This window comes from Nelumbo nucifera, chromosome 3, assembly GCF_055504915.1.
Source record: "Nelumbo nucifera cultivar China Antique chromosome 3, China Antique-T2T, whole genome shotgun sequence".
Lineage (NCBI taxonomy): Eukaryota > Viridiplantae > Streptophyta > Magnoliopsida > Proteales > Nelumbonaceae > Nelumbo > Nelumbo nucifera.
In genome coordinates, this window is record NC_142651.1 from 4992298 (window position 1) to 5016171 (window position 23874).

General features: G+C 42.0%; 1 protein-coding gene across 4 annotated transcripts in view; it reads right to left on the reverse strand.

Moving 5' to 3' along the window:
• Nucleotides 1-13965, reverse strand: part of EMB2746 (RNA-metabolising metallo-beta-lactamase family protein) — a 31949-nt gene extending 17984 nt beyond the window's left edge. The window contains exons 1-6 of one of the 4 annotated variants that reach the window (XM_010252470.3): nucleotides 13645-13965; nucleotides 12360-12588; nucleotides 11305-11428; nucleotides 8633-8689; nucleotides 7519-7710; nucleotides 7360-7437 (exon numbers count right to left, since the gene is read on the reverse strand). In XM_010252470.3, coding sequence (XP_010250772.1) covers nucleotides 7360-7437; nucleotides 7519-7710; nucleotides 8633-8689; nucleotides 11305-11428; nucleotides 12360-12588; nucleotides 13645-13750 — 786 coding nt within the window. In that variant the 5' untranslated portion in view covers nucleotides 13751-13965. Of the gene's footprint in view, nucleotides 1-7359; nucleotides 7438-7518; nucleotides 7711-8632; nucleotides 8690-11304; nucleotides 11429-12359; nucleotides 12589-13644 lie in introns of those variants that run through there. The other 3 variants (XM_010252469.3, XM_088901475.1, XM_010252471.3) reach the window with 3 other exon arrangements.
• Between the last annotated feature and the right edge of the window lie 9909 nt (nucleotides 13966-23874).

A 23874-nucleotide genomic window follows, 5' to 3' on the forward strand; every position in this document is an offset into this window, starting at 1 on the left:
CACCCAAAGATCCAACTACACCACTTGTCCCCAAATCCACCATTTCGCATAACCTCTAATAGAAACTCCCAGTCCACCAAATCATAGGCCTTTTCAAAATCCAATTTACAAATGAATCCTTTCTTACCACAACCTTGATTTCCACTACCATCAATGACTCTGGCCACAGTTAATTCAAACTGCTTCCCCAAACCAACCAAGATGGGACTCCTTATGTCATCACTAAGTGGACTATATAATAATAGCAATTTTATATAAGTTCCCTTTTAGTAAAACAGTTCTTGACTAATATTATTCTCAAAAGAAGAACAAATGACAAGAGTAATACCGTTACCAAAAAAATAAAAAGGAGCAAATGATAATAGCCTTTTTTATCAGTAAATATGTATTTTATTAAAATTCAGATTGTAAGCAGTTTATACAACTTGATGATGGGACTGTTGATCCCCTTTAATCACTCTACTCACCCCTCATTACAGTGTAGCCCAAAATAATTGTTGTCTCAATGCCCCCTGTTTTGCTAATCCATCAGCTAGCCCATTTGCACTTCTTCGGACCCATTTAAATTCAGCCTCAACCTCCTTTGCAATCTTCTCCACTTCCCTAATCACATTTTTAAACGTCCATAGGGTGTGGCTGCTATTTGTTGCCCATGAAATTACTACTTTTGAGTCCCCTTCAACTTCAGCATGTCTGCATCCTAGTTGTTTAGCTAGCTTTAACCCATGTAGCAATGCCAATAGTTCAGCCTTCAGCGAGTTTCCGTTGCCAATCGGTCCTGAGAACATACCCAATATCCTCCTGTCAAAGTTTCTTAATACTCCTTCTATTCCTGAGATGCCTGGATTTCCACAGGAGCACCCATCGAAATTCAGCTTTATTTTATTGCCTTCTGGTGGTTTCCACTCCAGCCTTACTTTATCTCTTACTCTCGAAGATTGTGCTACTTCAGACCATGTTCTTAGAATGTCAGCGACTGAAAAGACTTGAAAGCAGTCCAAGGGTTTTACCCAATGGGCTATTTTCACCTTGATACTATCAATCACTTCCTTTTTTCGAAGAAAATTCTGTTGTTCCTCTCTTCCCATGTTACCCAGCAAATGATAATAGCCTTCTACTTCTAACAATGAGAGAGAAGTAATTAGAATGGAAAAAGGTTACCAAATTAGGAGAAATAAAAAGTTTTTTTCTAAACGAACCCACATATTTATGCCACAAGGGATCAAGTGGCCTATTTGAACATCTCATCTATTTGCTGGAACACAGTAGCCAAAGAAGAAGAAGAAGAAGAAGAAGAGAGGAAGTCTTGAGAAAGGTGGCATACACACTTCAGCCGGCCCTACAATCTTATATAGATCATTAAAAAATAATGTTACATGAATGGACTAGAATGCCCCTAATTAGTGATGGGACACCTTGACAAATAAAACAAATAAAACATTAAACAAGTTTAGGCCCAATAACTAAGAACTTAAGACACAAATATGACTAACATATACACTAAAAACAGCCGAACCAACACTCCCCCTCAAGCTAAGCATGGATGTCAGTCATGTTTAGCTTGCCAAGTAAGTCTGAGAACTTCGTTGAAGCTAGTCCTTTATTTAACACATCTACAATCTGCATCTCGGAAGGAGTATAAGGAATGCAGAGTTCTCCTGAAACGATTCTTTCTCTAATGAAGTGTCGGTCAATCTCAATGTGCTTCGTCCTATCATGTTGCACTGGGTTATTTGCAATGTTGATGGCAGCCTTGTTGTCACAGTACAGCCTGAGTGGACACTCAACCTTTACCCCGAGCTCAACAAGAAGGGTCCTAAACCACAGTAGTTCAGCAACACCATGAGCCATGGCTCGATATTCAGCCTCTTCACTTGATCTAGCAACCACATTCTGCTTTTTACTTCGCCATGTAACCAGATTTCCTCCAACAAACGTGCAATACCCAGAAGTAGACTTCATGTCGCAAACAGAGCCAGCCCAATCTGCATCAGTATACGCTTCAATTTCAATTTTATTGTGTTTTTTGAATAGAATTTCTTTTCCTGGGCAAGTCTTCAAGTACCTAAGAATTCTTTCCATTGCTCTCATATGAGGAATCTTTGGAAAGTGCATGAACTGGCTGACAACATGTACAACATACGCAATATCTGGTCGAGTGAGAGACAGATATATCAACTTCCCTACCAGTTTTTGGTATCTTTCTTTATCAAGGTAGACCATGGTTCTGTTCTATTAGAGTATCTACTGGTATACACCCCATCATACCTGTCTCCCCTAGAAGGTCAAGGACATACTTCCGCTGACATATATAGATGCCTTGTTGTGACCTAGCACCTTCAATTCCAAGGAAGTATCTCAGATGGCCCAAGTCTTTGATCTCAAACTTAGAAGCCAAGAACTCCTTTAATCTTTTTATCTCTTCCAGATCATCCCCTGTAATCACCATATCATCCACATAGATGATGAGTATCGTAAGTCGGCTATTCTGTTTCCTTATGAACAAAGTATGATCTACACCACTTTGAGTGTATCCCACTCAGTTTACATACTTTCCCATCAAAGCCATAACCTAGTGGAGGATCCATGAATACCTCTTCACGTAGATCACCATTTAGAAAAGCGTTCTTCACATCCAACTGATGTAGCTCCCATGAGAAATTTGCAACTAATGACAATAAGACTAGGGTTGTATTGAGCTTCGCGGCTGGAGCAAAGGTCTCTTTGTAGTCAATCCCTTCCTTTGAGTAAACCCCTTTGCCACAAGTCTGGCCTTGTATCTTTCAATGGACCCGTCCTCCCTATGCTTTATAGTGAACACCCACTTGCATCCCACAGTGCTCTTCCCTTCTAGTAGATCCACTAATTCCCAAGTCCTTGCTTTCATTAAGGCTTTCATTTCTTCATTCATAGTCTCTTTCCATCTTGGATCAAACACTGCCTCTGAGTACCTAGTAGAAACATGCACGGAGGAGAGAGCAGACACAAAGGAATAATAACAAGGAGATAAACGTGAGTAAGAAACATATTCAGCAATGGGGTGTTGGATAGTACAAGAACAGGTAGACTTACGAAGAGCAATAGGGTGATCCGAATCTGAAGTATGAGTGATAGGATTACCTGGAGCTGCTGAGGCAGATTGATCTGAGTCCGATTGATTGCTACCATGAGTTAGAGGGTCTTTTCTCCTTCTGTTGTAGGTGATTCTTATATCTTTTTGTTGCTTACTGGTGTCCTCAGTTACATCTACAGCATCAAGAGTGGTAATAGGTGCAATGGGAGTCTCACTAGGTTCACCCGGGATGCTACAACTAGGAGGATCAGGAGAAGAAGATGGAAGGCCCGAGGCAGAAAGAGGCACAATAAAGGAGGGGAAAGAAGAATCCTCTTCCATCCCACTAGTCTCCCCCTGAAGAGGATTCTGGGAAGAATGAAAATAGGAGTGAGACTCAAAAAATACCACATCTTTTGTGACGTATTTCTTCTTGGTGACGGGATCATAACACTTGTAACCTTTCTGTGTAGGAGAGTACCCAAGAAAGATTCCTTTCGTAGCCCTAGGATCCAACTTGGTCTTCTTTGGATCCTTTACATGTATAAAACATACACAACCAAAGACTCTAGGTGGAAGAGGAAAGTCAGGAAGATTAGGGCAAAGGACAGAGAAAGGAGTTTTCATACCCAACACCTTGGATGGCATCCGATTTATCAGATATGATCGGTAAGGACTGCTTGAGACCAGTAGTGCTTGGGAACCTTGTGTTGAAATAATAAAGCTCGAGCGGTCTCCAATAAGTGTCTATTTTTGCGCTCAGCAACCCCATTCTGTTGAGGGGTACTAGCACAAGATGACTGATGTAGCATGCCAGCATCTTCCATGAACAGGTTCAAGGATCTTTCAAAATATTCAGCAGCATTGTCGGAACGGAATTGCTTAATCTTCTTGTCAAATTGAGTTTCAATCATTTTACAAAATGCCATGGTTATCCGTGGCACTTCATCACATCCTTTTAACAAGTAGATCCATGTGCATCGTGAGTAGTGATCAATAAAACTGATAAAGTAACGAAAGTCATCCACAGAAACAAGGGGTGAAGGGCCCCAAACATCAGAATGGACCAAATCAAAAAGAGATTGAATTTCATTACTAGAAATTGAATAAAGAGTTCTACATTGTTTTGACAACTGACACACTTCACAAACTAAACTTTGACTTGAAATACCCTTGAATAATTCAGAAAACAGCCCTTGCAATGATGAAAAAGGTTAATGACCTAGCCTAGCATGCCACAAGTGTAACCTAGCTATTGACTCCTCATTATTCTGATTACCGGTAGCAGATGATTGTAAGGTCAAACTTATGTCTGCATCAAAATAGTAGAGACCTCCACACTCATGACCGCTCCAAATCGTTCTCTTCGTCAATTTGTCCTGAAAGACACAATGAGTAGGAAAGAAAGTTACGCTACAGTTTAAATTCTTGGTAAGCTTCGAAACAGATAAGAGATTGGAAGTAAGATTTGGAACATGTAGAATAGATTTAAGAGAGAGGTTCTTGTTTAGGTCAACCCCCCCCTTCTCAGAGATGGTGGAGAGGGAACCGTCAGCAACTCTCATCTTATCTTGGCCAAACATCAATTGGTAAGACTAAAATAAAGAGGACATGTGTGTCATGTGGTCAGTTGCACCAGAATCAATAATCCAAGAAGTAGAGTCTATAGAACTAGTTGTGCTATAAGCAGAGACAATACCTGATCTGGCAAGAGAGGTGGAAGCAAGGGAATTAGTCCTTAGATGGGTTAGGGCTCAGCTAAGGACTTCTACCTCATTAGCAGTGAAACCCAAGGACCCGAATGTGGAGGAATTAGCAGTCTGTCCCATGGGAGAAGATGCAAATGTAGATGTGTTCTTCGAGCTATCACCATTGTGACTAGTAACATGGTTCCCAATTGCTGCTTGATTCTTCTGAGGCATCTTGTCTTTCCTTAACGCAACTGGTTTTAGATGAGGATAAAGAACCCAACAAGTCTCTTTTACATGCCTTTCACTACCACAATGAGAGCACTTAAGATGCCTCTTGTTTGAATGCTTGCTCCCCTTTTGGTTTGAAGAAATCAGGGTTGAATGTTCAACAGGCTGTTCAGCTGGTTGTATTTGAGTGTCGACTTGCATCTCTTTCCTCCTAACCTCTTCATTCCTTACTAGATAATAGACATGGTGTAAATCTAGCATTTCATCCCTTCCCAGAATTTGAGACCTTATGCTCTCATACATTGGGTCTAAACCAGCCAAGAACTTAAAGGCTCTACCCTCTTCAATTTGTTTGTCATGCCTCTCCTTGTCTTTTGCATTCTCCCAATCAAGAATAAGATGATGATCAAGTTCTTCCCATAGTCCTTCTAGGGTTGCAAAATACGTTGCAACTGTCATATCTCCTTGTCTCAATGCAACAATGTCTTGGTTCAGCCTATAAATCCTGGCATTGTTCTTTCTTTGTCCATAAGTTTTAGAGACTTTCTCCCAAATCTTAGCAGCAGTAGGAAAGTGTTGAACACTCCTGGCCACTCTTGGACTCATCGAAGCAAGCAACCAGGACATAACAGTAGCATTTTCCTTACGCCATACTGCATACTCCGCACTACCCACTACAGGTTCCTTCTTCTGTCCATCTAAATAACCCGTAAGTTCCCGGGAAGTAATGAAGAGCATGGCTGAAACAGACCATTCTCTGAAGTTATATTCATCCAACAATACACTAATGATTTGCAAACTGTGCAGATTTGGATTTTCCAGATTAAGAGACCTCCCACCAGTTCTATTATCCCTAGAAGACACCTCCCGATATTGAAGACATTTCCTTCCTCTTACAGTGATCACAATTGAAAACTCAGTACAAAGAACACTATTTCAGACTTACCGAAGTTGTTGCAGGTCTGAGAACCCCTTGTAACAGGTCTGAAAGCAAGAACAATCTGCCTCTATACTGTGTTGAACTCTTCTAGACTAGGCTGGGCTTTGATTTCTGCTGTCGTAGACTGGGGTCACCCTTACAATCTGTACTAGGACTGTCGAAGTCAGTCCTTCCACCTAGATCTGTTCCACACAGATCTCTCTTAGCAGCCGAATGGCTACTACCTACTGCAAGGTGTCTAGTAGGGCATCGGTTTCTGGAACAAACTCCCCTTGGGCCCTACAACCAAGGGAAACCCTAGATACAAACCTTGCTGTGTTCTACGGTCAGCCATAGGGTTTCTTCACAGCGACCAAGATAAGAGAGAGAGAGAAAGGAAAAAAAAAGGAATAGAGAAGAACAAAAAAAGGTGGCAGTTGTAACCAGACAGACGGATTAGTGCTCTGATACCATGTTTGCTGGAACACAGCAGCCGAAGAAGAAGAAGAAGAAGAAGAAGAAGAAGAAGAAGAAGTCTTGAGAAAGGCGGCATACACACTTCAGTCGGTCCTACAATCTTATATAGATGATTATAAAATAATGTTACGTGAATGGACTAGAATGCCCCTGATTAGTGATGGGACACCTAGACAAATAAAACAAATAAAACATTAAACAAGTTTAGGCCCAATAACTAAGAACTTAAGACACAAATATGACTAACATATACACTAAAAACAGCCGAACCAACATCATCAAATAGGGGACCAACTTGATTGTCACATGTTCAATCTCAAAGTCCATATCAGAAGTATGCTTGACCTTGTATTGGTAGTTTTCATAATTAATACTAGCCATTTAAAGTTTTTGAACACAAAGCATAGTCTTTGGGGTCAAAATTTCTCAAAGGTAAGGAGAGAGGTATTTGGACACTCTTTTTGAGCTCCAAACTACTTCACAATGTGGAAGATTCAAGGTAAATGTGAATTGTGAATCCAACTTTTTTTCTAATTTGGTTGAATATTGTTTGGGGTTCCATAATGTCACTAGAGTTCTAATTTTCATGTCAAACACCCCCTATGTTTAAGTGGTTCTAGGGTATACTTCAGGTTAGCATCTTGAGCATTTTCACCTTGATGCCTATTACAAATGTGAATATCTGGCTAGAACTAACAGGGTACTAGAAAAACTATAATAAACTAAAATAGGATTAATTGTAGAGGTAAGTAAAGTTAGTTTGCTGCTAAATTAAAACTGGAAGTTACTAGATTCAAATAAAATCTGTAACCCCAATACCCCACAATGTCACAAACATTCTCATGAATCAGTTGCAAACTTGCAATGCATGGATTGATTTCTACAAACAGCATTTAGAACCCTACAAGAATACGAAATAAAAAAAGAAATGAAGAAAGAAAGAAAGAAAGAGGAAAAAAAAAAGGAATAGTCCAGACTTCAAAGAGACTTACCAGTGTAACTCCTTCTTTTGAGAGTTCCTCCAGAGCTTCACGGTCAAAAGTTTTTCCATCTAATGGTGACTCATCTATCTGTAAAAGAAAAAAAAATGGTATATAGGGTTAGCACAATTTATACTAAAAATTGGAAATGAAATCTGATGAGGAACTTACTTTCCAGTCCCCTGTATGAAGAATTGTGCCATCAGCACATCGAAGCACCAATCCACAACAATCAGGAATGGAATGTGTAACCCTGATGGGTTCTACTTCAAAAGGCCCAGCTATAAATTTCTTCCTTGTCCTAAACATCTTCAGCCGAGATGGAACAAAAATTCCAAACTCCTTCAATCGCTTCTTAATAAGCTGTAAACAAGCAAAAAGGCTACAGTATCATTTCTCTGTACCAAGATGAAAAGGATCAACATTAAGCGCGCCCTTGAACCATTAGGCCAACCTTCATCTTATGATAATAAAAGAATCAAATAACCTTTTGTTCATCAAAAAATAAAGATGAAAAGGATCAACAAGATAAAGGAAACAACTTAAGAGAACACTGAAAAGTTCCAAACCCAATATGATTAAACACAATGTGATCATGACACAACTTAAAAAAACTGCCATTAGGCTTCATAGTTCCACAAACAACAAAAGATCATTTGTTGCTATATTAACCAAAACACATACTATATAAATGACACAGTGCCCATCTGGGAGGGCTTTCACATAGTGGCTTCTGTCTTTATGAGGTGGGCCCCACACAGACATCCTATAAGCAATATTTGGGGAAAAACCTGAAAAGCCCAAAAATAGCTGTCTCACAACCAAAAGTATGGCTTTCCGCTGAAGCTTCATTTAGTGCCTTCTCCAGCAGCTCAGTGAAAGCAGCTCAATCAAAACTTCAGCCTTCCCAAACGGGCCCAGATGAGGCTTAAAGTTTAAGATGCAAGACCCCATTATAAACTATTTAAAGCATATATTAAGTGCAGGTTCACCAAAATGATAAGAGAAAAGCATTATAAACCACAAGTACAACTGAATCAAGATTGAAACCAAACAATCATACAATCATACACAACTCATATAAGTTAGCTTTTGTTTGTCTAGGTTAAATCACATAAATAAGCAACTCATAACATCGACAAAAACTTGACTACATAGACAAAGGTATTTTGAGATCCATAGCTTAAAAGGATTCACCAAATTTTAAACCATATATGCAGTGCTCTCCCCCAAAAACATAATGCAGAATTTCATGCAAGGTGTAAAGCATTTCAATGCTGCTTACCTCCATTGTGAAGGATGAAGCAAATATTGGTGTATTAGGATCCAAAGCTGGGATAACCTGCTTACACGGCACATTAAGTAACAGTTATGAGATTTCCTTGAGGGGAAAATAAGTTAAAATACTTGAGATCTATACTAATCAGAATTAACAAAATTGGCAACTGACCATTGCTTGGTGCAATGGTGTGTTTGTGTGTGTATTTCTTTTCTTTTTTTTTCTTGAAAAGGATAAAGTATAGATTTGCTTCACTTCAAAAATTGTTAGAATAGATACATCACACCCGTGCAACTGCAACCAGGGGACTCTACACTGGGAATTAAAATAAATAAAAAAAAAAAAAAAAAAACTTGGGATGACAATTGAATGAATGAAGGTTCAGTCTAAGAGCAACCACTTTGTGCCAAAAAAAATGCCAAAGGTTAGGTCCATATCCAATCTAACCCTCCCAAGACCCCTTATAGCCTGGAGCTTTATTGGGTAATCGCCCCATTTTAGAATTAATGACATTAACAGCCACAAAATACCTTCTGTAACCCCTGTATAATTATTGGTATCATCTACGATAAGATGATGATGATGATAATAATAATAATAATAATATAATGGACATAACTTTTCATGCAGATATTAACACCATCTCAATATCCAAAAGTCAACATATCCATGCATTATCAACCATTTACTTCTGTTGCTTTTCAGACACTAATAACTGTGAATTTGAGATCAATAACTAGTGTGAGAACAATTGAGTGAAGATAGAAGTGAGCCTAGATTGGCAATAGATCCTTGTCAAGAGCCACCACTAAGTCTATCTTTTTTGCATTGGTTAGGGATGTATTAACAAGACACATACAAGTACATGATGATGCCAGTAGTAACACCACCAGGCACAAAGATATATACTGAGGTGGATTAACCATCATCATCCATGCCTTATCCCAACTATATGGGGTTGGCTACATGAATCTTGCTTCGCCAATCCGTTCTATTTAAAACCAAATCCATTGTTAAATTATTAGTGCTTAAATCATTTCTTACTAGTTCTACCCATGTCTTTTTTGGTCTACCCCTAGCTCTTCTAGCCCCCTCCACTTGTAATAAATCACTTCTTCTAACTGGAGCTGTTGGTGGCCTTCTATGCACATGACAAAACCATCTTAGCCTACTCTCTCATTTTATCACTTATTGGAGCTACTCCTAGGTTTCTACAAACGGCTTCATTTCTGATCCTATCCTTTCTAGTTTTTCCACTCATCCATCTTAGCATTCACATTTCTTTTTTTTTTTTTGATGAATAAGTATTCGCATTTCTGTCACATACATTTTTCTGAAAATGTTGTTTCTTGACTGCCCAACACTCTGCTCCACACAACATAGCTGGTCTGTGTTAGTTTCATCAATTAAAACAATGTCATCTGCAAACAGCATGCACCATGGAACTTCTTCATGAATATGTTTAGTCATTTCATCTATGATCAGTGCAAAAGGAGAAAAGGAATGACCAACAATGTTCATGCTAATCCAAAGTGATTGGATATATCCAATGTCATGGACACTAATCAAATCCCAAGTGTATCCTGATTTACATTAATCCAAGGAGAAAGGTGGATTAACTATGTGAAATGAAAATTGTTGTTGACACTAATCGAAAGTGATTGGATACAAGTTGAGGCACATCAAGTTGAAAGGGAATGGCCAACAATATCAGAGAAGAGATTTGTTAATTCATTTTTTTAACATTAGTTATGCCATTAGTTTTAGTGGAATAAACAATGTTCATGATTTATCAAAAAAAATGCAATGTTCATGCTACAGACCTCACTTAAGTGAGATAAGGCATGATGATGGCATTTGGGAAGAAAAGTACAGAATGAGTAATTGAGAAGCCAGTGAGAGAAGTGGTTGCAACATTAAGATGGGTAAAGAGAACTGCTAATGGGATGCCATGCCAGATTCCCTTGGCCAAAAAGGGATCCATAGGGAATAATATTTCTGGGCAGCATAGTAAAAGGGTAAATACAACATAAGGGTCACTGGGTATCCAGTCCCATCTCTAATTGTAATTGTAATCATTAATTCAATCAATAATAAATCTGTTCTTTGCTGATAAAAAAACTACAGGAAGAGTAAAATATAGGAAATGAGTTTCACAAACAAGCATATGCATGAAATAACCATTTAACAATTTATCACCAGTAACTCAGAATCTTAGAACTACACACACAAAGACTCCCATCCTGAAAGAAAAAATAAAAAATAAAAAGAAAACAGCTGGCTTAGTTATTAGGCAGAGAACTGATGCAGATTTTCTTGGCTCCTGATTGATCAAAATAAGATGGATGGACAGTTAAGATCATCAAACTGCTTCGTTGTGGACCAAGAGCCCAAAACTAAAACCAAAAAATGATCTAGACTCTTCTACATATGCACCACATTGTAGCTGAGGTAGCTTGGAAAGGGCAAGGACCATAAGTTTAGGCATGCTGACCTAACAACAATGACCTTAAATAATCCCTATACAGCATAACAGTATTTGTAAATAAGCAGACTTTAGGATGCTGACAGAAAAAGATCATTATAAGCCACAACCACAACTGCCATAGTGAGTAAATTGTGTCTTTATAACTGTTAAATCAGAACTACTGTTTCAAGAAGCAGAAAGAGAACTTTACCCAAGGCAACGCACCAATGTGATCTTCATGACCATGCGTTATAACAACTGCTTCAATTTTATGGCTCCATCTTTTGATGAACGCTGTATCAGGTATGATTTTCTGGACTCCAAGCTCATCATAGCTGTAAAGATGTGACACGGTATAAAGGCCAATGATCATTGAAGGAAAAGTCAGCAAACTAAACAACATAGTACAGGTCAAAAAAACCATAGTAAGGTATAATTTGTGAAACAGATATGATAAATGCTTTCTTAAATGACTAGTGAAAATGAAAATTGTCACTTCCCAGTATTATCCAGGCTACAACTTCGAGCCTAATAAAAGTACATTTTAGCAGTTTATCCGTCTGTTTACTGACTAACACGCTAAATTAGTGATGTAATAGTGTCACTATATTTGTACTTAGCAAAGAAACTGTAGCTTCATTATAATTGGACCTAATTCCAATTTCAAAGTGAATAGACTTCACAAGCAGCTGAGCAGCAGCAAACATAAAATGGCTCAAGTTATACCTAATCTATGGCTAGCTTGTTAGTTTACAGACAGTAGATCCTGCTACAGTCATGATATTACATTTTTCTTTACTTGAGGCCTATTAGAGAGTGGTGCATCCTTATGCCGAAGCTCTTTATCCTTCTCTAGGGCTTAAGGACCAGATTCTCTATTGAACATGAGAGGATTGAAATTGAGAAAAACTCTCAAATTATCACATGAAGGCCTCCTACATCATCAGATTAGAGAAGTTAGAGCCCTAGCATTAAAGAGCTGAATAAAATGAATCCCAGTTCTCTTTGAGATTGGCTAAGGTGGAATCACATGAAGTGAGTTCTATTGGGGACTACGATAAGATTGCTACTAGTAGTAACACTGGCATGTATGCTGTGTGATATACCCTGTGGTAAATTTTTGTTATGCTCTCTCTTGTCTCTTAGTGAAAGGTAGCTTGTGTTTTTTATCATAGGCATAATCTTACCAAAGATCACTAAAACAAAAACAAAAAAACTATTAATTAACCAGTGTGGCACAATGGCTATTGAATTTCTAGAACATACTCTGGAAACATAACACCAGCATCAATCAAGATATAACGATCATGGTTCCCTACAAGCATGCAATTCATCCCAATTTCACCAAGGCCGCCTATGGGGAGAACACGGAGAGGTGGCCCATTAGACCCTTCATAAAATTGTTCCATTTTGCGCTGAACAGAATCCTCCATACTTTTTCCAGGCCCTTCCATTCTTCCAGATCTCTTATGAGGAATTTTTGACCCCCGAGTACCTATCAATAAACCAATTAGTATAAAGAACAAGTGTTATTAGGGAAAGAAAGAACTAGAGAAGCATGACTAGGTAGTTAAATATACGAAAGAGGAAGAGAAAAAAAAAAGTGTGGGCATGCATGCAAGTATGTAAAAAGGCATGTGATTCCAATGGTGAGTGGTAAACTTTAGATGAAGATGAGTGTGCTACATGGGAATATGAGGAAAGAAAAAAAAAGGACAAAAACTTGCTAACACCCTATAGTTTCATAATGGAATGAAACCCGCTAAAAGAGATGAAAGAAAATAATAAAGGGTTCAACATAAAGTGAGTATCACACTAGCATAATATAGAGCAATGAATCAGAGTTTCATAAAGAACGAATTCATTTGTGAAACCAATATATTATCTATTACAGTTAAGGAGAGAGAATGGAATCGAATAAGAAAATCTAGCAGAAAGAAATTCACAACTGATGGTTTAGAATTTATATAAGAAGAATGAAAAGAAGCTCTCTCTAAATATTTCGAATTAATATTCCAGCATTCATGTGAGGAAGATGGACGGACGTAACAATAATTTTCATTAATTAAGCATATATATGGCCACCATACACGCTATCTACAACCTACTGGAAGATTCCCTCATTTCTTTCAATGCATAAACTGACCGACCCAGTTCACCATTTTTTTTTTATGAATGAAGATAATTTTACTAAACCAGAAAAAATAAAGCACTACAGGATACCCATGGAGAGGCACGAGCTGTTACCTCTCCTACCAAATTATTACATCAAGATAAAACATAATTAAAATTACAGTGCAGCCCAAAATAAATGTTCCCTTGAGGCCCCTTGCTTAGCTAACCCATCCGGTAAGGTATTTTCTGTTCTTCTCACCCAAAGAGAGGTAATAGTCATGCTCCTTGAGACCCAGTTCACCAATTTGCATTCAAGAAGCTCCAAGGATAGCATTGCAGTAAAAGAGTTCCAGACAGAATGCAGGTTAACGTGATTTCTCTAAAGGAGAGACAACGGAAATGATTCAAAAATCCTACAATAAGAATGAATAGATACCTGTCACGATAGGAGCGTCAACAGAGCAACAAATGGAAGCTCTTCTTGGATTTGGTCGACATGAAAACCTAGAAGGGCAAAGAGAAAGAGCACTCAAAGCAGCCATCTCGACTCAAATATAAGTTACTCAAAAGCTCAGTATAAAATGCACGGATAAGGAGAAAACCCTAAAAGCAAAATCAACAGAAGAAGAAGAAGAGATTCGGAACTCTAAATGCACTTCGTTTTGGAGGAATTTAGGCACCCTAGCAAAAACCAGGGCAGATGCAGAGGATGAGAGCTTGAAGCGGGAAATGGAAAGGGTGCCCAGGATTTTTGTATGGATAAGAAATATCTTTCTTATCGTTTTTGAGGGACGACGGCAACGTCTCGCACAGTCGCACGTACGGTACTTCCACATAGGAGTCATCAGTCGTGGGAGCAAGCCAGCAAGTATGTAACCTGGGCGCGTTGGTTGGGCCTTGTTTAGGGTCAACACAGGACCAACCCTTAAACGTAGACGGTAGACCTTGGGCCCGGCTATGAACGAGACCAAGTTATAACTTGGGCTTGGGCAGACTAAGGCTTTTGTGGGTTGGGCCAGGCCAAGTTCTATCTCGGTAAGATTCGATATTTTATTTTGTTTTTTTTGGTAAATCAGTAAAATTGCATTTGAATCTTGGGAGAATGACCGATATCCCTAGTGTCAGAATTTGTAGGTTCAAAATACAATTGGGGTAGGTGCCAGCGCGAAATTGATGTCAATTCACAGGGTATGGATGCATAGGGTGTGGTTTTTGAGCGTTTTAAATATTTACAATTGTACGGTGGGAATCAGATTTCTGCATTGAATCTATTCGTACTTCTCCGTTCAATCTTTTATTAATGTTCTCCTCATAATATTAGGCCAATCATGGTATCAATTTGTTCTCCTCCATATGCATGTGGTTTGGCGAAGGGTGCGGTGGAAACAAAGTTGTCAATGGAGTCCAAAACCTGATCTCACATTCAATATGATAATTTCAATTTTGGATTTTATAAACTGCATCCAATTGAAATTGAAATTAGAACCCAGTTATTTATAAATTTAATAAATATATATTCAATATTTACATAAATTTATTATAAATGTGTGTATGGGTATGGATGGTTAATAAGTAAGGTTGTTAATGAGTCGGGCCTGGGCAAGGACCAGCTAGATTTGAAACCAAACTGGACCCGATAGGGTCTAAGAACCATAAGCAAACCGATCAGTTCTTGGGATAATCGGGCCTGACCCAACAGGCCTGATTATAATAAATAAATAAATGTGTTTAATATATATTAAATATTATATATTATACATCTATCTATACTATATATAAAAGTGGGAATGCATAGTTTAATTTTTTCGACTAAAACTATCCCCTATTTCATTATTTGAGAAAGGGTATAAAAGTTATTTTATTATAGCTTTAATGTCAACTTTAATGGTTATTAAAATGCCTATATTTGTCTATTTAGTGTATCTCTAATTGTAAGTGTTGAAAATCTAACTTCAATTATTACATTCCATATTATTTAATCCCCTCTCATTAAGTCTTATAACTTTGGGGGCATTCTTTTTTCGGATTTTGAGAGGGGGAAAGTTAGTCAATGGGATTTTGGTTTCCATTGACGAAGAATCTCATGTTCTTTTTTTCAGATTTATGTGGGGACCAGGGAAAGTTTATTTTCTTGAGTAATACTTACATGGGTAAGTGATACTCATCTCCTACGTGGGTAAATAACTTTCCCATCTAGGGAGAAAGTTGCCAACACTTGAATGAGACAAAAATGCCCATTTTAATAATGAACTTTTATGGCTAAAATGGTCATTGCCTTATTTACATGAGAAATAAAATAACATGGGTAAATGCACTAACCCAGGTAAGTATTTTCCAGGAAAAACTTACCCAGGTAACTACATTTACCCGGGTAAATAACTTACCGAAAAGCGAATAGGGCCTTAAAGTACAAACTCCCATTTTCTCTTATTAAATCCTATATTATATTATTTTTCACTAATAAACTATACTAATTAAATATATGCCAATATTTTTAACAATATAAACTTGAATACTTTAAAACTATCTCGATAACAATACCATTATTTATCAAAGCAGCGGCTAAGAAATTCAACTATCCGAATCAAATTGACCAACCTACATAGTCATAGTTAGATAATAAAATTATTAAAATAGAATTAAATATAAAAATTACAAAATGTAGAAAAAAGTAGACACATTGATGATATTTTTATTAATTAAATTAAAAAAATACATGTAATAAACAATAATTATTTTTATTGATAATAAAAATTAAATGCATAATTTAGAATTGAGCAAAAAATAAAATTATTTTACTATTTAGCAAAGATCAATAGTTCAACTTTTGGGTCAAATGTGTTAGCACTTAATGTCATAAATAAATAAATAATAAAAATTAATAAAATATAAAATGAAATAATACATAAGTTTTTCAAACGAACATTCAGGCACGTGTATAATATCATATAATTATCATATTAAATAAGAAGTAAGTGTGATATATCATAATTATTTCTACACATAAAAATACAAAATAATTATAGAAAAAATTTAACATATTTATAATTCTATATTTACACTACTATTAAAAATATGAGATCATGGGACATTCTTTTAACAAAAATACTTAGTTTTGAATTTAGTCCATGTTTAATTGTGAGGTTTAAATTGTAAATTGAACTACTACTTAAGGATATCAATTGGACAGAATTTTGTCCAATTCGATCCAGTCCAACAATAGTCCATTATAAATGGACCAAGTCCAATCCAATCCAATAAATATTTTGGACCAGTCCAATTCAATGTATGGACCATCCAATTTGTTCAAATTTGTTTAAATTTATATTGGTTTCAACCCAAACTTGGTCCATTAACACCTATATTTTTATCTTATATCAATGGACAAGATATTGGCTTAATCCAACCCAATCCAATACACCTCCATATGACCTAAAGGATTGGGATAATTGGGGACCACCTCTAGATGACCTAGCATGACCTTGGAGCAATGGGGACCACATCAGGAATCATGGCTCACCTTGCCCAACCATGCATAACTCGTTCATCGAGGAGAAACAGGATATCTCAAACTGTCGTAAAGTCCTGACCAACCAATGGCCCTGGAAGATAGACAAGCTACAGATTGAAAGAGGTAACTCCCGTCGAGACGAGCTACCCCAAATGGCGAGCTCAGAACTCCACCATGTGTCTAGAAGGCAACTGATGAAGGAAGATTTGGCTCGACCTCTTGACCACCCAACACGTGGCAGAAGCAACAGCTCGACACGGCAGTACGCCAAAGGCACGAGCTCCGAGAGGATGAACCAGCAGTCCGAGCTCCCCAAAAGGAGCCCGAACTCTCCCTTTGACCCCGAGCCTTACGAGGAGCACAAAGGGCAACAACCCGAACTGGCCCACCCCAGGGGAGTTCGGGCCACACCTCTATCCGAACTCAAGACTTCACCTCACACACCACTCCAGCACTTCGTCTCCAGGCCGCCGAACTGAACAACTGTACCTGACACCAAAGGAGTCCGTATCTTGAGGCGGTGCACCTGACTGACTTAGGATCTAATGCTTGACAGCCGCACTTCAACGGCCACCTGCCACCGCCACCACCAGTCACAGAGACGGCTCCGACAAAGAGAGCAGTGGTGGTTGTCTGTCCTAGTAGAGGTAATGACACCCGAACTGGCAGAAGTGCAGAGGTAATGATACCCGACCTGACAGGAGCTTGGGAGTGAGTGCGCGAAGTGGTTATAAAAGGCTCTCTTCCCCCCAAGAAGGAGGTACATGATAACTTTGCGCCATCTGGTTTTTATCTTACATTTGAGGAAATACTAACTTGAGGTCCAGAGCACTCTCACCGGGTTCCTCCCCGGAGATTACTCGCTTTCTTCCCCGTTTCAGGCACCTTTTGCTCCAGCCAGAGGCAAGATCGTTGACAGCTAGGACCGACCGGATTGCGCTCCATCAATTGGTGTCGTCTGTGGGAATACGCTTCTAAAAGCCTCCCTATAAAACTCTCATAACCCCTTTTTTCCAAGAAACCCCATACTCATGGCTTCTTCCAGCAATGTCGGACGTAGCATGGAGATGAACGCCATCAGGGAACAACTTCAAGTCCCCGTGGTGTGCATCGGACAGTTCACCATCCCCCTTTCAGTGGATGGGATCCCCTGCCTGAATGCGCCACGAACAGTGGCACCCGTGAACCTTCCTGCCATGAACATCCCCCTTCCTCTCCCTGTCGAGACAACCTTTACCGAACCAACTGTTGTCCCCTTGGCGACTAGCCAAAACCAGTTTGATGACTTGATGTAGTGCATGCGGGCAATGCAAGCCCAAATGCAACAGTTCCAGCAGTATCAGCTCCAGCAGCACCAAGTATTGCACCACATCTCTTAGTATCACTATCAGTAGCAATTCCCCCAACTGCCTCTGAACCAACCACAGCTTCCACCTCGGCACCCCGCTATGAAACCGGTTAAGCCCTCCCCTCAGGGCGGACGCCATCACCGAGGAGAAGCCTCCCAACTTCAGAACCCCCCCAAGAGCCAGGCCTCATCCCCGAGCCGGGGGGAAAGAAAAATCACCCCCGCCTCGCAGCTCGCCGGCGGGTCGGGAACCTCGCCCGCCAGGTCAGCACCTCGGCACTCCAAGTCTGAGCTCCCGCCCACAGAGAACCGATTCAGCGTCGCGGCGGAAGACCAACAGTCCGGGCCCATCGAGCTCGGCAACATAGAGGCCAGCAGCGCCAGTACCAGGCCCACTCAGCAACGAAGACGCCGGCGAAGTCGCCGAACTACCACCCATGTCCTGCCCGAGCTCCGAGGTAAAGAAGAGACAAGCTCGGACGAGGTAAAAGATGTCCCTATTCTCTCAGTCCCTTCCCCCCTCTCATCAGAACTCCTTGCAGTCCCCATGCCCAGAGATTTCAAACTTCCCCCTTTAGACAACTATGATGGGTCCTTCGACCCCAACGACCGCGTCAATGCCCTCTAGTCCCAAATGCACTTGGCAAGGGCCAGTGAATCATGCATGTGCGTGGCCTTCACTACCACCTTCAGAGGGGTGGCCTGCACCTGGTACAGGAACCTGGCCCCCGGATCAGTAAGAAGCTGGACCCAGTTCTCTTGATGACGATCAAAGACGCTACGTAAAATGGCCACCTCACCTAAAAGGGAACCCAAACGAGAGGAACAAAAACTTGTACTACAGTTTCCATAGAGACCACAGTCATAGTACCGAACATTGTAATAATCTCCGGGATGAGATAGAGGGACTCATCTGTCGCGGGTACTTGAGAAATTTTGTACAACAACAACAACAACAACAACAACATAATAATAATAATAATAATAAGACAGGTCGGCAAGGGGAGCACGGTAAGGAAATGCGATGAAGGCAGAGGCCATCGAGCTCGTCAGAAAATGCGACAAGTGTCAGAAGCTTGCCAATATCCACCATCAGTCTGCCGCCGACCTCAAATATCTCACAAGTCCATGTCCCTTTGCGCAATGGGGCATCGACCTCCTGGGGCCATTCCCGCCAGCAACAGGTGGAAGGAAGTTCCTAGTGGTGGTGGTAGATTACTTCACAAAGTGGGTAGAAGCTGAACCTCTCGCAACAGTTATAGCTCGAAACGTCCAAAACTTGTTTTAGAATAACATAGTATGTCACTTCGGGTTACCTCGGGCACTGATCTCTGACAATGGCAAGCAGTTCGAGAACATCAAGTTTCAGGAATGGTGCCAAGATATGGGGATTCGGCAGAACTTCACATCGGTCGCGCACTTGCAGGCAAACAGTCAAACAGAAGTGATGAACAGAGCTATCTTCCGCGGATTGAAAGCGCGACTAGACCGAGCTAAAGAGTTGTGGGCGGATGAGCTACCAAGTGTTCTATAGGCTCACCGAACTACGAAAAAAACCGCCACGGGAGAGACCCCCTTTAACCTCACCTACGACACTAAAGCGGTAATCCCAGCGGAGATCGAAGTACCTACACTGCGACTAGAAGCATATGACGATCATACAAACGGAGATGAGCTACGTACCAACCTCGACCTACTGGACGAGGTAAGAGACCTCGCGTACATCCGGACCGCAACTTACCAGCAAAGAGTAGCTCGGTACTACAATGCTAGAGTAAAAAAGCGGAACTTCCGCGTCGGCGACCTGGTTCTTCGTAAGATCATGGCACCCGAGCCCGGTGTGGGCAAACTTGGACCGAATTGGGAAGGGCTCTACCGAGTAAAGAGAGCGCTCGGGGGAGCATACGAGCTCGAAACATTAGAGGGCAAACAAGTACCCCGAGCATGGAATGTCATTAACTTAAGACGATACTACCTATAAATTACCAAACGAAGTGGACTAGGAGTCGCTATCAGAGCCTGATGGTTAGAATGACAAGCTAACAAGGACCTCGGCACCATAAGACTTAGTCACCTCTTCGGCATGGGCGCACAAAGGCAAAATGATAACACGAGCTAACAAGGACCTCGACATCTCCTCATTAAAGGCATATGGTCAGTTCGGCAATATAGTCAGTTCGGAAAAAAGAGGGTGACAACAACTTAGTCAAAAGAACGTTTCATTACAAAATACTCTGTTTACATTCCAAAAAATAATAATATTGTTTACATTCCAGTAGTCCGACAATCTCAATCCTCACCCTCGAAAGGCACGTCTACGATACCCGAGGGTCCTGCCTCATCCTCAGAATCCGGTTCACCATCAGCCGCGTTGGCCATCTCCTGAGTAATGTGCGAAGTAGTTATGGTGCTGATGTCGAGCTCGGGGTAAGTATTCCTGATCATCCACCAGCTCAGTTTAAAACCCCTTCTGTACGAGCCCACCATCAGGTCGTCAAAGCGCGACGAGGCGATATAGTCTTCAACGGCCTTCTTCTTGACATCCTCGATGCCCTGAGAAAAGATCTCAGTCCTCTCCCTAATATCCTCTTGAAGGTATTCGACCTGATGCTGCAAGTCCAGCCTCAGGTCCGCCATGTACTTCACCACCACTCCCATGGCCTCGGTGTCTCTCTGAGACTTCGCCAACCTAGCCTGTGCAGCACGAGAAGCCGCTTCGGCAGCGTGGGAACCCTCTTCGGCAGCTCGTGCCCGCCTCGAGCTCCTTTCCGCTTAGGCCGCTAAGCCATGGATGGAGGAGTTCACCTACCAAAAAAAAAAAAAACGAGAATGAGCAACAACGAGAAAGGTAATGACGAGGAGCCCGACAAGAAGTCGTTGACTTACCACCATGGCATAAGAGGCAGCACGCCCGGCTACATGGCTCAAAGGAAGCTCGGTCCACGCCGCGACCTCCTCAGGGTAAACGGTCTCCCTACTTTTTTGAAGACCGTGGTTCGACGACAACACGCTCCTAAACTCGCCTTGGCCTCCCGAGCCTGAAGGCCCAGCTCGCGTATAAGCAGTCTCAGTGTAAGGAGGAGCACCCCTATGAGCAGCCTCGACGTAAGGGGACCCTATCGCTTCTTGTACTGGAGGGGCCATCTCGGGCTCCCTGGGCGGATCCGCTGGCGGGTAGCCTGGTACCTCGGGCTCCGCATCTTGGGGCAGTTCGGCACGAGTCCGTTTGGCAACTCGCTTCCTCCTCTTCATGACATGAAACAAGTTCCCACCACGAGTCTTTTCTGCGTCCATCACACCTGCAAAAAGAGCTCGACATCAGGAAAACGAAAGAACGGAAAGCAAAACAAAAGGCAAGCCTCTGAGCAAGGAACCTACTCGAACTCAGGTCGGCTTGGATGAGCTTGGCCTCCGTCAGATAATGGTGGCATTTTAGCCCAAGCCGGGCCCATTCTCGGAGGTCCTTCACCATCTCCCTATCTACCGTAACACCGGGATCGGGGGCAGCCATCCCCCACCCGGATTGGAACGGCCACCCCATTGCACTTCGCACCCCGAAGTGGTCCCGTTTCCACGCCGGGACCTTATTGGGAAGATCGTGTAAAAGCTTGAACCCCGGGCGAGGAGACAGGTAGTACGCCCGCCTACACCCGGGAAGGGGACCCGCTTGCTTCTTAAGCATTAGAATGGAAGAAAAGATCTTTAGGTCTAAAGGCAAAATTTGTTCGCAAAAGAAGGAGATAGTCCCAACCAAATTACAGATAGAATTCGGGTGGAGTTGACCGACGGTAACGCCGAAGTGGTTCATAACCTCGACGATGAAGGGGTGGAAAGGTAGGCGCAACCCAGCGACGATCTGCTTCCGGAATATCACGATCTTGTCAGGACTGTGTTCCCAAGGGAAGTCGCCCCAAGGTATAAAGTAAGTGTACTCCTTAGGCAGGTTGAACTGGGTGATAAGGGAGTAAAGCCCCTCAGGCGTCATGGTTGAGAGCCCAAACATGTCTAACGTCCGACCTCGACGGGAGGAGGACGCCAAACTACCCGAGGAGACTCGGCCTACGGGTTCGAACTCTTCCCCGAGCTCTTCCTCGAGCTCTACCTCGGGCTCACTAAGGCTGTTAGGGGATGCAACTCAGTTTGTAGAACCTGCATTTGACCCCTCGAAGAACTGTCTAAGCTGTCCGAGCTAGACATCGGGAGGAAAAGAATAGTAGGAAGAAAGTACTGGCTCACCCGGAAAAGGCAAACGGACTACGGAAGGTTGACGCGAGCTAAAAACTTGGACGCGAGCTAAAACTTGAACGCAAGTTCAAGAAGCAAACGCAGGAGAATGGCAATGAAAAGCGATTGGGGGTCCCCCACTATTTATACCCACAGTGACCGAAAACCAACGGTTCTGATCGAGGCAAATCCAATGGCCCACGATCAAGCTGACCGCACGCCTCCTAAGACCGAGACGTGATTGCCCGCACGTCTTTTGAAACTGAAGCAGCACCGATGCACGTCTCCTCGCATTAAAGGCAGCAACGACGTGTTTTTTAAATTTTGAAATAACGCCCGCTATCACGTCTCCCAGCATTTAAAGACGGATTGGCGCGTTTCCTAACTTTTTGGCGCTCGAGAAACCCGGAAATCTCCTGACGAACGCGCACTTCGCGCTGTCAGTCAACCAGTTCGAAGTACGAGTCAAATCCACCCGCCACCTCGTGAACTCCCTGCACCAAGGCAAGACCCTTAGCGCGAGGAGTGGGGAGCAATTGATGAAGGAAGATTTGGCCCGACCTCTTGACCACCCAACACGTGGCAGAAGCAACAGCTCGGCATGGCAGTACGCTAAAGGCGCGAGCTCCGAGAGGAGGAACCAGCGGTCCGAACTCCCCAAAAGGAGCCCAAACTCTCCCTTTGACCTCGAGCCTTACGAGGAGCGCAAAGGGTAACAACCCGAATTGGCCCACCCCAGGGCAGTTCGGGCCACACCTCTATCCGAACTCAAGACTTCACCTCGCACACCACTCCAGCACTTCGTCTCCAGGCCGCCGAACTGGACAACCGTACTTAACACCAAAGGAGTCCGTATCCTGAGGCGGCGCACCTGATTGACTTAGGATCTGACGCTTGACAGCTGCACTCCAACGGCCACCTGCCACCGCCACCTCCAGTCACAGAGATGGCTCCGACAAAGAGAGCAGTGGCGGTTGTCTGCCCCAGTAGAGGTGATGACACCCGAACTGGCAGAAGTGCAGAGGTAATGATACCTGACCTGACAGGAGCTTGGGAGTGAGTGCGCGAAGTGGTTATAAAAGGCTCTCTTCCCCCCAAGAAGGAGGTACGTGATAACTTTGCGCCATCTGGTTTTTTATCTTGCCTTTGAGGAAAGATAACTCTCACCGAGTTCCTCCCCAGAGATTACTCGCTTTTTTCCCCGTTTCAGGCACCTTTTGCTCCAGCCAGAGGCAAGATCGTTGACAGCTAGGACCGACCGGATTGCGCTCCATCAGCAACCATCTAGCAGCCCATGCAGCAGAATTGTCAACACATAAGACAACCCCATCAGTTAGCGGGCCCCAGGCTTGCTCCATGCATTCACAAAGTGGTGGGCAGGTCAGATAAGCATATTACACCCAAGCACAGGTGGCTTGATCGCCTCTCAAGTGGCCTTGACTAAGATCCAAGTGTCCTAACTGAGTTCTAGGTGTCTTGACCGAACTCCTGGTGGCCTGACCAAGCTCCAGGTGTTCAAGCCAGGTTCCAAGTGTCTTGAAGACCAACAGATGTCCTCCACCTGCTTGATATGTACACTCCCG